Genomic DNA, 12,779 nt, shown 5'->3' with positions numbered 1-12,779 from the left:
AGGGAAGCTGGATTCTCACATGAGACGTTGCAGAGTCCACTAATAAGTGGCCAGTTTGTGAGCAGCGCTGCAAAATTGAGCACAGTTTCGGACCTCTGGGATTTTATGCAGCTAGCAAACCGTCCTCTGTCAGTAACACTTCTCTGTCCAGCTGTGGTGTGCTCAGACACAAAGTTCATGACGGTTGCTGACGGTGACACGTTAGCGCTCATCATGCCTGTCCGAGCAGAGTGCTGCAGTACCACCGGCACGGCCTGCTTATCCTCGGCCTCTCTTACACCCCCTGCCCCGATCAACACCCACCAGCCGGGGGTGGCCACCTCGCTGCTCTACAGCGGCTCACAGTTTCGGGGTTATCAGAAGAGCAAAGGCAACTCTTACGACGTTGAGGTTGTCCTGCAGGTACATTTATTTGTGACGTGCACCAGTCCGGTTTCGTTTTAACAGTAGTTTGTTTCTTATTGCATTCAAATATCATTAGTCGCTAACTTGCTAGCTAGCTGACGTTTACTCGCTTAGCTTTATATGGTGAGACAGTACTAACACGCTGACCTAATTTTGAGCCAGCCCACAGGACTAGGTTTCTACTATGGTATTTTACATCTGGACCACATTTAATTAATTTCGACACCTGTTATGCAGTACATGATACCAAAACACGTTAGCATTTTGTGCAACTAGCTGTTAGCTACCTAAATTAATGGAATTACTATACTAGTGTTGACGTGGGAGCAGTGTCAACAGACAGTATAATCCTTGTCTGCATGCACTCTTTATAAGGTTTCGTATCTGTTCACACAACATCTAGTATACTATCAGACTGCCATTAAGAAGAAGGAGAACATTTTTTACACCTGTGCGTTGAGGCTATTTCAGATACCTAATTATGTGTTCCTAAAATGTGTTTATCTTGGACAGCATGTGACTGTGGAGGACTCATATTTGTGTGGATACTTGAAAATCAAAGGCCTGACTGAGGTAAGCTTTTCAAACTAGGTCAGATGTAGTTAGACTGACCTTTATTCTGTCAACGACTAATCACAACTGGTTTCCACTCGCTTGATGCAGGCTGAATTGTGACACTGATAAGACGGAGACAGTGTGTGATGCCATTTGGTGTAACCTCTAAGGTCTAACACTCCAGACCTTAGCTTAAGTGTGTCAACTGTATATCCATTACATTATGCAACACATGGAAGTGAAAAGGTCAGCAGGATACTGTATTAAATTTTGGCTGTGGCGGAGTGGAGCGAAAGATGAGTAACACTTTGCCAGTTTGTGTCTGTGCCTCTGCAGAAGTATTGAGTCAAATTTTAACTGAAGCAAAATTATGCTGTTTGATTTACAACACAATTATTTTTAAATAAGCTGTACAGGTATATCCAGATATTGAAACATATTCAGGACATGGGTGGAGAAAGCTATTAAATTTGTCATTAGGGCTACATAGTCTACTGTAATCTTTCTGCTGATGCATAGTTCATAGCCTGTTGCACGACACATGAGTCATACAGGAAATCTAAATGTGACGGATTATCAGAGCAGAAGCATTTTTTTAATGCAGGTTTAAAAGCAAATATAAAATGCACACATGCATTTCGAAAGAAAGTTATCACCATCTCTCCTTCTTTCCTTCCCACTGTGCAACAGGAGTATCCCACTCTCACAACATTCTTTGCTGGTGAAATTATCAGTCGAAAGAGACCTTTTTTAACAAGGAAGTGGGACGCAGATGAAGATGTGGACAGAAAGCACTGGGTATGTCCTTACTCTGTTATTTTGCTCTGATGTAGTAACAGCTGTTAATCAAAGATCGATAAATCACAATGCACAAATTTGGCATGACATTATTTGTGCATTCCTGGGACATTTGTTTAATGTTGTGCAGATGTTTTTAGCTGCTGGGCTTGTTTCCATACAGTTTGGATAAGTGATGTGTGTTACCATGAGCAGTCATAATGCAAGTGGCTTACTATAGGACAACAGTGAAAGTCGTTGCTCAGACATGTTGGAAGTTTAAGTTCACCCAAATTGCAGTATGTACCTGTCGCCTGCAGCTCTTTGTCTAACTGTGAATGTCTGATTTATGTCCTCCAGAAAAAAAAATATAAGTTGTGCAGAATTATGTCTGGTCTTTTTAATTTTGTTTGGCAATTTCTGGAATAACAACACATGAAAGGAAAAGTGGCAGGAAAAACTTTTTGAATGCTTTCATCAAGGAACATTCTTATTTTCTAAGCAAGTAATGATTGATGAAGATAATTCACATGCCAGACAATCATGTGAGGATTTTGTCTTGTTATAATCTCCATACTTTCTATTCCCTGATCAGTATTTAATTAACTCTTACCAGGGCAAATTTCAGCCTTTTTACAAATACGCCAAAAGCTTCAACTCAGACGACTTTGACTATGAGGCTCTGGACAGCAGTGATTATGTCTTCATGAGGTGGAAGGTTAGTACATCCTCTTACTGTGACCTGTCATCTCTCTTCTTACTCATATTAGCTTTCAACTCTGACCTCCACTGTGTTGTTTTTTTTTTTTCCTGCACCCTAAGGAGCAATTTCTAGTTCCAGACCACACTATCAAAGATATCAGTGGCGCTTCCTTCGCAGGCTTCTACTACATTTGCTTCCAGAAGTCCACAGCCACTATTGAGGGCTACTATTACCACAGGAGCTCAGAATGGTAACCACCAGCATTACGAACCAAGTTCAATGATTTTTTTTATTGTCACATTAACGCTTGTTTCTTATGCTGATATCACTCTTTTCTTCTTTTTTTAAATTCAGGTACCAGTCCCTAAACCTAAACCATGTTCGAGAACACAGTATGCCCATTTATGAATTTCGGTGACAAACACACACACACGTTTTGAGTCAAGGAGGGGACAGTTCACCCCGCCCTGCTGTTAAATGGAACGGGAACGACAGAGAGCCCTTTAATGCCAAGACTGGAGCTGACCCGTTTTCCTCGCTGCAAGGAAACAAATGTGTGGTCACTCGTCCCTCTTCTGATGGACTGAAAGAAAGATGGCGCAGAGAGAGAAGAGTTAAAAAGAAGACGAAGATTAGTGAGAGATGGGCAGGTCTCACAGTTGCCGTAGAACTGATGTTTGCCTGGGATTTAATTTTTTGATTTTAATTTGTCCTTTTTTGGCCTGTTTTTTTTATTTTAATTTTGTACTATCTGGATTCTTGGCGCTCTTATAGGATCTGCAACCCCTGTAGTTGGACATCAAAAAAGGTTCCTGTTTTCCTTCAGTGGAAACGTAATTTCTTTGCCTTTCAGTTAAGAGTTGCAAAAGTAAAAGATGGTACTCTTTTAAAAAGAGTATAAAGAGTTTTTTTCAGTAAAGCTTAATTTATTTCTACTTAATACAATTATCTTTGCAATAACACTTTGACGCCCCGTAGTGATTGATACAGAGTATGATAGCGGGGGGGGTCCTTGCCAAAATGTTGCAAAAGAAGCAACGATGAGCAGTGATCTAGTTTTTATGCAAGTTCTGTAAGACACGGTCTGTTGATCAGGGACGGTACATTCAGGCAGTACGTATTATAACTGAAAACCAACAGTTGAATGTGATGGAGCTGGAATCGGCTGAGTTAGGATTACAGCAACGTTGACCTCTGAACAGGTCATTAGTAACCAATCATTTCCAAGCTGCTGCTGCTGCTGCTTCAGAAAATCCTCTAAACACAAGAAAAGTCTAATAATGGCTCAACATCAGTTTTTGTTTTGTTTTGTTTTTTTCTATGCAAGCCAAAGGTCACTAATAGTTAGGGTTTCTATCACTACTCACTAACTTATTTTCAGATTATTTCTCTTTCAGAGTGATTTATTTATTTTTTTAATCAAGAGTGACCCTCAGTTAAAATGCACAAGGAAAAATAGAGAATCATGGAATAAATAAGGAGGCTTATTTTATTGCGTAGACCAGCATTTTAAGCTCAGACATGTGACAGTACATTCCAGTTCATAATTCATTTTAAAACACAAGGTCTTTCAGAATTTCAGTCACATAAGAGGTGTCGACAAACGGCGGGAGATTAGAGATGTCGGTGTGCGCATCTCAGGGGGCACACGTGGAGTTTGAGTGATGGGGGAAGAGTTGATGTGTAATGCAACAAAAACAATGCAGTGTGTTGAATGTTAATCTTAGTAGAGTACAATCTTAGTTTTCTTCAGTTACAGTCCGCTCATGGTCATTTTCATCCTTTCCCACATTATTTCCATGTTTAGAAGCGGCTAAATGTGGCAGTTCATTTTTCTCCTAACTTTTTAAACGAAGGCACAACAGTTAAGACGTAACACACAGAGTTACATAACATTACGTCATTGTGTGTTATTGTTCTGCCCTTTAGTGGAGAATATTGTATTAAAAGCACCTTGTGGCTCATTAAGTGTTAAGTAGGATGATGCTTTAGTAAAAACCTGCTGCCTTACACTTTTAAATGTTTGTAAATCTCCCTTTTCTCACAAGTGGTTAGATTAGTAATGTTTTACTTGAAAGAAATCATGAGTATATTTCTGTGGGAGAAACTGTGCAAAAACATGACAGAACTTTATGTGTCCTTCTGGTGGATCCTTCTGGAAAGAGATTGATATAAAAGTTTGCCTGCCTCTTTGTTGCTTATAGACTTTTACATGACTTGGCAGCCTGCAGCATGACAAGCAGGCTTGATGGGTTGTGTGAATACTATTCGCACTATGTTTTGTTTTTTTGTTTTTTGTTTTTTTCCATGAATAGTATCTGGATGGAAAATGTTTCAAATGTTCCATATAACTTCAAGATAATTTGCTTTGTCATTAATCATGTAACAAATATTTATTTGAGAGTGTGTCGTTAAAAAGTTTGAATACAACTGATTTAAAAAGATCAATTTAGAAAAGATGTATGATAAATCTAAACGAGTGTATTGTGTGAGGAGGAATAAAAAGTGAACTATTTCATACACATTTACACATTCTTTGTTATTATTTTGAGTCCTATTTTATTTCTTCTAATCTGGACAGTTGAATTGATGTGCCCATTACTAGTAAAGTTGAGACAGGTGACCGAAGTGAACACAGCAGTCAGCACTAGATGTCAGCAGTGAACCACAAAAGGTTTCACTTCTTATCTCCTTGGACAACATGCCCCAGAGCCCCAAACCAGCTCATAAAGTTCCAAACCTCTGAACATTAAGCAGCGTCTGACTGACTAACTTTGTACTGGTTCTATAGTACAATAGCTCATCCCCACAATCCTGTAACTTTTTACACACACGTGTTCACAAATCCCTGGAGATGGAGGCAGTGATTCAAATCCTTCTCATTCAAATCCTATGTAGTTTATCACCCCCCAAATGCTGGCATCCTCCATTCTTTTATTATGTTTTTCAAAAACAACTGTTTTTATGGTGAAGTTCTTAGTTATGTACTTAGTGACAAATGATAAGAAGACTCCAACGCAGGGTTCCATTTCTTTAGATACTCATTGATGTGGCATTTTTATATGAGAATGTTTTTCAGGAAAAACAAATATACTTTGGGAGTTTGATTGAATGGCCAATTATTAAACTTTTTATCCGGTACAGATTTCAATCATAAAATAAACAAAACCAGTAAATGGTTAATGTGGTTCAGGTTTGGTGTAAGTGCCTGAGCTAACAAAGCCTGACTGAACAGAGGAGGAAATAATATTCACGTGAAGCCTGAAAGTTATGAGGAAAATGTATGTGGGCAACAACTTCTTATCTGTTTTAACAATGCTGGCAAGTTTCATAAGAGCGGTCAAGTATTTTAATGCTGACTGGTGTTTTTTTAGTGTGTATTGATAAGCGATGGAGTTTTAGAGTTAAACAGTGTTACATTTCTGTCTTTGAATCAAGCTGTGTTCAGGATGATGAGGGTGAACTTAGTAGATATGGGCAGTGGTGGAAGTAGTACTCAGATACTTTACTTAGGTAAAAGTACCAATACAGCAATGTAAAAACACTCCATTACAAGTCCTGCATGAAAAATCCTATTTAAGCAGAACTACATAACTATCAGCAGCAAAATCTATTGCAGTAAAAGTAGTGGTTTGGTCCCTCTGACTGATATATTATTCTATATGACATCATTAGATTATTAATACTGAAGCATCAGTGTTAGAGCAGCATGTTACTGTTGTAGCTGCTGGAGGTGGAGCTAGTTTGAACTACTTTATATACAGTTAGCCAGTTTAGTCCTGTGGTTCCCAACCTAGGGTTCAGGCCCCTCCAAAGGGTCACCAGATAAACCTGAGGGGTCGTGAGATGATTAATAAGAGAGGAAAGAAGAAAAAACAAAGTTCTGATACACAAATCTGTTTTCAGTTTTTGGGCTTTTTCTCTAGTCTTTGATTTTTGGAGAAATATTGGATCATTTGAACATTTATTGAAATGAGACCACGTGAGAAGTTTAGAGGGAAAAATCACTATTTGGTGGAGCTCAAAAGACAAAAAGGTTGGAAACCACTGGTTTCATCTTTAACAATGTGTTGTATTTTAAAAGCTTGTTATATTATCCATTGTGTCAAATCTTCACCTGAAAAGTAACTAAAGCTGTCAGATAAATGTAGTGGAGTAGAAAGTACAATATTTCCCTCTGAAATGTAGTGGAGTGGAAGTATAAAGTAGCATCAAATGGAAATACTCAAGTAAAGTACAAGTACCTAAAAACTGTACTTAAGTACAGTACTTGAGTAGCTTCAATGTACTTAGTTACTTTCCACCACTGGAAATAGGGATCAACATAATTAGAAATGCAATTTATATCTTCTTATACTGTATGTATTTGCTACTTCAGTTCTTGCCCCCTAGAATATTTATTCATTTAAAAAAAGAAACAATATGCCCTCATCCATGTGTAGGGTGTGATATGAAAAAAGAAATCTAATTTCAATTTCAAATCTAATTTCAAGTGGATGTTTGAGGGGTGTGAAGATATTCTGAGTCATTACCAGAGAAAACCGTTTCTTTGTAATCGGCTTAACCACGTAACCATGTCAGACAGAAATACTTTTCTGAAGCAAAATGACAACATAGCCAGATTGTTTCCTTAATGTTCCCGTAAACGTGCGGTTTCATTCTGACATGCAGAATAATAAAGATTTGTGACACTTGAGTTGCGGCATGCATTGCAGTGCCACACAGCCACGGGTTTTGGAGAAATGCTGGATTTTCCTGTACGTGACCAAAATATTTTCCACCTCTGCTTGCCAGCATGACTCACACAGCCACACCTGCGCCGATGGACGACATATAAATTCACCTGCAGAGTATCCCTACATCACAGCAGCTCACTGCTGGACTACTCAACACACTTTCAGCATCTTATCTTTGACTTTTTTTTAAATTACCATGGGGGACCAGCGGTATCCCATTAGCGTCCGTATAATCGGAGTGTTGCATAAGGAGAAGAGCAAAGTAAGCGCAGATGGAGTTTATTTCGCTTCTGTCATTTAATGTCGCTTTTATGCCAAGACAGCCATAATATGTACCTATCGACGGTGTAATAAAATCTGCTTTTTCCTTTTCCAGTTGTACATGACCTCAGTGCTTTGGTCAGACCAGAATGACATTGTAGTTTATAGAAGTTTTCGGGATTTCAAGAAAATGCACGTGAGTATGAAACAAAAAAGTCAATTTTTATGTCTTGTACATGCAAGTTTGTGTAGATAAGACTTAATAAATCTTGTTGCCTTTACTCAACTGCTATTTATTACAGAAACAACTGAAGAAAGCGTTCCCACCCGCAAACAAGCTGAAGAAATCCGACAGAATCGTCCCCAAATTTACAGGTATGTCGTGCGTAATTCCCACCTTCTGTGAGCAGTGAAAGGTTGTTGTTGGGATTTTGACTTCAGGTGTCCTGTGTGTGTTTAGACAGAAAGATAAAGCGCAGCGGTCGGAGGAAAAGCCCCACCAAATCACTGGTGCGCCTGAAGCTTTTGCAGAAATATTGTAATGAACTCCTGAGCTGCGACCCGCGCGTCTCTCAGTCTGCAGACCTCATCCAGTTCTTCCATCCCAAAGACCAGGATCTCGAGCCCGAGTTCTCCAAGAACGGGTAGGCTAAAAAACACATTTAAAGGTGCACTATGTAAGATTTGGCTAGATTTTTTTTTTCTTTTAAACATTCAAAAATTAAAGCTGGAGTGCAGGACTTCTGGAATTGTGAGCAATTGAGTAATAACAAAAACATTGTTGACACTGTCGGTGCCTACATGTGGGTGATTTCGCTTGCCAAAATTAGCATTAGCATTATCATGGTTAATCACAGACTGTAAATGCACAGTGCTAACCAAGCTAGCAGCTAGTGTTCGGGTCAGCTACCCTCTTGTCCAAATATGGTCACTTCTGGCTCCAAAAATCCGAAATGGCGACAGTCAAAATGCCGAAATCAAGTCTACAAACCAATGGGTGATGTCATAGTAGCTACGTTCATTATTTTTTGCAGTCTTTTGGCCAGTCTGAAAGCTGCTGCTGCTGAAAGTTTCGCTGTAGAACCATTAATTTGTCACTTTGTTAAGCTGTAACATTTTTTCAGGCGAGAAAGTAACCATTTAGATTCCCGATATGTGGTCAGTTTATCCAAATAACGACTACTTGGAAATTTGCACTGATGTCATTTGGAGACGCTGCTACTACAGCCACTGGCCAGATTGGACAGCTAATCATTTCATTCAGCTATTTGGTAATTTACCACTGACTCTAATGTCTTGTAGCATTTTGATATCTTGACGATGCCATGCACAGATTCACCGTAAACAGTAAGCTGGCCAAACCTTACATAGTGCACCAGGATGAACTCTGCCCTATTACCTCTCCTACATGTGTCTAACAGCAACGATTATTGTAAACACAAAATATTGTAAGTTATGAGTTTTGAAGTGGTTTTCTAACCTTCCAAAAATTTACTTTTAAGAATACTGGAATTAAAGGTGTTTTTTTTTATTTACATCCCTTCCTTACTAAATAATGTATGTAGTTTGGTGTTAAATACTAATCTGCACCTGGAGGTTCGGAAACAACCTGGTAGACTATTAAAGGAAGGAAAAGTTGTGTGTACAAGGGAGGCAAAAAAGACAGGGGCCCTAAGTGGATGCTTATGTATGCCAAGGGCCAAACAAGATAGTATCCAGACATGGATTAAGGAGCACAGGATATACCATTAATGCACAGATTAAGCATAATACATGCAGAAGTTCTGTGTAAACCTAACCTGCGTCTCTTGTCCTCAGCATCATGATCATGCCCTCAGAAGATGACATCAAGAGTGATGTGGGACACGGCGGCGGCGGTGGCAACGTGACTCAGCCATTTGTCACAGAGACGTACAGGTGTGTGGCCCCTTACGAGACCAAAGACACCAAGAACAAACCTTTCAAAGTGGCGATGGACGAGAAAGTGGACGTACTCATCAAAGACAAAGCGGGTGAGCAAACAAGCTTCAGTCAGTTTGAAAATAGGTTTCATCAGCCCAAAAATACGCTCGAGGACCTATGTGACATGTGGTTGTGTTGGCTCAGGGTGGTGGCTTGTGGAGAATGAAGACAAACGCATGGCCTGGTTCCCTGCCCCCTACCTGGAGAAAGTGGATGATGACGATGACGGGGATGAAGATTACATGGATATGACTGGTGCAAGAGGTGCCTCACTAAATACACTTTCTATTAAACTATTTCTTAAGACATATCGACACATATTTGTATAGGTAGTGCATACAGCAGCTTGCCTTAGTGGATGAAAGTTTGTCAAGATGCTACATGACATTGTATTTAAAGTCGTCTTTTTCACCCTCAGGCATGTACACTGCAGTCAGGAGCTACAAAGCCACCAAAGACGATGAAATAACCGTAAACATTGGCACAGTGGTGGAAGTCCTGCAGAAGTCTGACAACGGCTGGTGGCTCATCAGGTATTCAATACCGTTGACTTTTGGCTGAAACTTCTAACCTTCTTCTTCTTATAACTGCATTGATGATCGTGACACAGAGACCCCTCTCACAGTCCAAAGAAAGAGAAAAAGGATGATCAATACATGCTTATTTTTAAAAAACACAAATTGAAATGGAAGTGCTACAAACCTTTCCTTATAAGCAAAAGCAAATAACCCTGCAAAGTTAAACAATCAAGCCTCTGTGAGGATCAAAATCCACTCAATCAGTGACAACAAACAATGTAAACACAATCAATCATCTATTGTTATGACCATCAAGACTGAATACCAGACAGTGTTTGAGCTTATGTCTTTACATTCTTTTGGAAGCAAATTCCTGTAGCTCGTGGCCTAAATAAGAGTCAGTATCTTGATGCAACACAAAACGGCTTAGTGTGGAAGCTTCTAGCTTGATTTCTTTTATAGAATTTCTTATCAACAGGTCTTGATAACATTTTATTTTACATGTCCTTTAAGTTTATATTAGTTTCCTGGAAATTTCTGGAGTAATTTGCCAGTATGTAACAATTCATTTTTAGGCTATTTTACTGAGAGGGTGGTGCAATTTGGTACAAATTCTAAGAAAAAACAGAAAAAAATATTCATGTTCATACATAGTTGTTAATTTGCAAAAGATCTTAATATAAATTAGACTCTTAACAATTCTTTAAGTGACAGAAAATACTTCAGTGTGTAGTTTTGTGTGTCAAACTACATATTAATATATTATCTTGTTTCTTAAAAACGCTATGAGCATATTTCCCATATACGACCAAATTACACCCTTTCAAAGAAATGTTACACAGCAGCTACTTTTAGGAAATTACTGAAAAAAAACATAATATGCTAATATATCATTTGACACACAAAACTACACACTGAAAGCCAAGTATTTTCTGTCAGTTAAAGAATTGTCAAGAGTAAATTCTTAAGATTTATTATTATTTGATGGTTCATGATTTGCAAATTAAGAACAATGTATGAACCCAGATATAACTTACCAACTGAACCAACTTAGTACATTTTTCTTTTTTTGTATCATTTGTACCACCTGTAACCTAATCCAGATTTCAACGCTACATTCTCTCCACAGACACAACGGTAAAGCAGGTTACATCCCCACAATGTACCTGCAGCCCTACAACCACCCTCATATCCGCATGACAAGCCACCATCAAGATAAACGCGCCTCCTTGACGCTATCCTCCTCCCTGCTGACACCGCAGTCCCAGCAGCTCAGCCGCTCTCAAGGCAACCTGCTGCAGCTGCTGCCTGTCAGCCCCACCTCACCCAACCCACTCCTATCAAACAAGCAAAGGTCACACTCCCTTAACGTCCTGTCAGAGCAACCCCCACCGAGCATCCCTTCCTCTGCTGCCAAAGCTGGCACCACACCCTCCTCTGCAAATCACGCTCCTCCACCCATGATCACGGTGGAGATGGATGGAGAGGAGCAGCAGGGAGAGCGGAGCCCTACAACAGACAGCGAAGGAAGCTTTGTGAGCGACAGTGACTTCAGTCTCAGTGATGACCAGAGCTCCTCCTCAGCGAGCTCGTTCCTCAACCTGAGCCTCCCCGCCAACGACGAGCGCCTGCGTCTCAGCCACACACCTCCGCCCACGGTGGGCAATCGCCTCAGTCCGACAAGCGGCTCAGAGGGGAGAATGCTCCCCAGTGTGTCTGACCCCAACCTCTACAAGGGCCCCACAATACCCAAGGTGCCACCCAGACCTCAGGCGCAGGACATCCTCACCCGCTGCAGCACCATCACCCGCAAGAACGCAAGCAGAAATGTTCTGTCACCCACACAAACTGAGGTACAGAGTCGATAAAAGTTTCTATTCTTAACTATGTTGACTTTATTTTTATCAGTCGGTGAATTTTTCTCTTCTCTGTTCTACCATTTACAACTACTGTCACTTTTTTTTTTTTTTTTTCACTAAAGATGTACTCATAGAAATGTGATTTCTCAAAAAGTCTTGTTAACGTTTGGTCATTAAAGTGAGACTGGCAACAACTATTCAGAAAATGTACAAAAGGCTTAATTTTGGATTTCAGCAAAATCAGCTTAGACGTATAAACATGATTGATCAGGATACACTAAACATTCATAACTCACCTCTTTACAGTCTGCTCTGAATAATCTATTTTCCATAATGGAAACCTGTTGTTGTGCCTTATATGCATTTTGTCTGTGCTGAGTGCACAAAGATAGATAGATTTGTTCTGTTAACTGCACTGAAAGTAAATGTTAGTCTGAAGTACAAGAGTATGCAGACTGTTTTATTTCCTGCTTAAGTATATGTGTGTAATTATCAATGAAGATCAATTCAGAATGGGATGTAAAATGTAGATTGATTCTGGGTGTCTTGTGTTTACATGTTACTGTAGAGCTTTGAACAAATAAAAGCATTTTTGGGAACTTGGACTAACTCAGACTGATATTATTTTTGTACATTTCACACCTAAACATTACTCAACATACTTCAAGAGACTTTGTCATGTTTAAGAGCTCAAGTTCAATGATATCCCCTCATTCTAACACATCTCGATCATCATTCAACTTCAAATTGCATATTTAGCAGCAGATGAAAGGTCAAAATCAGGAAAATCAATTGGTCAATGTGTCTTAATTATTATTTTCACACAGTGTTAAACATCTAGTTATTAGTTTAATGGCCACTGGTTTAATTCTGACTCGGGACTTGCTCTCTCTCTGCCCATGTTTCTTGTCTGTATATTTCTACTGTCACTACCAGAAACTCATGGGGGATAAAATCAGTAAAAAGTTTTACGTGTCTTACAAAGTCTGCAATCTATTCTCAT

General features: G+C 39.5%; 2 protein-coding genes across 2 annotated transcripts; both read left to right on the top strand.

Annotated features, from left to right (window-relative positions):
* Positions 1-11: 11 nt before the first annotated feature.
* On the top strand, positions 12-4,968 carry gid4 (GID complex subunit 4 homolog). The gene is made up of 6 exons (XM_067616363.1): positions 12-402; positions 919-978; positions 1,651-1,758; positions 2,354-2,455; positions 2,560-2,690; positions 2,795-4,968. Exons 1-6 carry the CDS (start codon positions 106-108, stop codon positions 2,856-2,858), a joined length of 762 nt encoding a protein of 253 aa, XP_067472464.1. The 5' UTR covers positions 12-105; the 3' UTR covers positions 2,859-4,968.
* A 2,014-nt stretch (positions 4,969-6,982) lies between these two features.
* On the top strand, positions 6,983-12,379 carry noxo1a (NADPH oxidase organizer 1a). Its single transcript, XM_067616362.1, has 8 exons — positions 6,983-7,438; positions 7,553-7,633; positions 7,740-7,812; positions 7,898-8,081; positions 9,256-9,449; positions 9,544-9,663; positions 9,818-9,932; positions 11,047-12,379. Exons 1-8 carry the CDS (start codon positions 7,373-7,375, stop codon positions 11,783-11,785), a joined length of 1,572 nt encoding a protein of 523 aa, XP_067472463.1. The 5' UTR covers positions 6,983-7,372; the 3' UTR covers positions 11,786-12,379.
* Positions 12,380-12,779: the final 400 nt, after the last annotated feature.

Source organism: Thunnus thynnus, chromosome 17 (genome assembly GCF_963924715.1).
Source record: "Thunnus thynnus chromosome 17, fThuThy2.1, whole genome shotgun sequence".
NCBI lineage: Eukaryota > Metazoa > Chordata > Actinopteri > Scombriformes > Scombridae > Thunnus > Thunnus thynnus.
The sequence above is the reverse complement of the archived record's forward strand: the minus strand, read 5'-3'. Positions and strand labels throughout refer to the sequence as shown.

Excerpts from the sequence above, each read along its gene's own strand:
- gid4 (XM_067616363.1), top strand. The coding sequence starts at position 106 with ATGCAGCTAGCAAACCGTCCTCTGTCAGTAACACTTCTCTGTCCAGCT. Across the intron at positions 403-918 it reads ACGTTGAGGTTGTCCTGCAG|CATGTGACTGTGGAGGACTC; the intron begins GTACATTTATTT and ends TATCTTGGACAG. Across the intron at positions 1,759-2,353 it reads ATGTGGACAGAAAGCACTGG|GGCAAATTTCAGCCTTTTTA; the intron begins GTATGTCCTTAC and ends AACTCTTACCAG.
- noxo1a (XM_067616362.1), top strand. The coding sequence starts at position 7,373 with ATGGGGGACCAGCGGTATCCCATTAGCGTCCGTATAATCGGAGTGTTG. Across the intron at positions 8,082-9,255 it reads CCCGAGTTCTCCAAGAACGG|CATCATGATCATGCCCTCAG; the intron begins GTAGGCTAAAAA and ends TCTTGTCCTCAG. Across the intron at positions 9,664-9,817 it reads GGATATGACTGGTGCAAGAG|GCATGTACACTGCAGTCAGG; the intron begins GTGCCTCACTAA and ends TTTCACCCTCAG.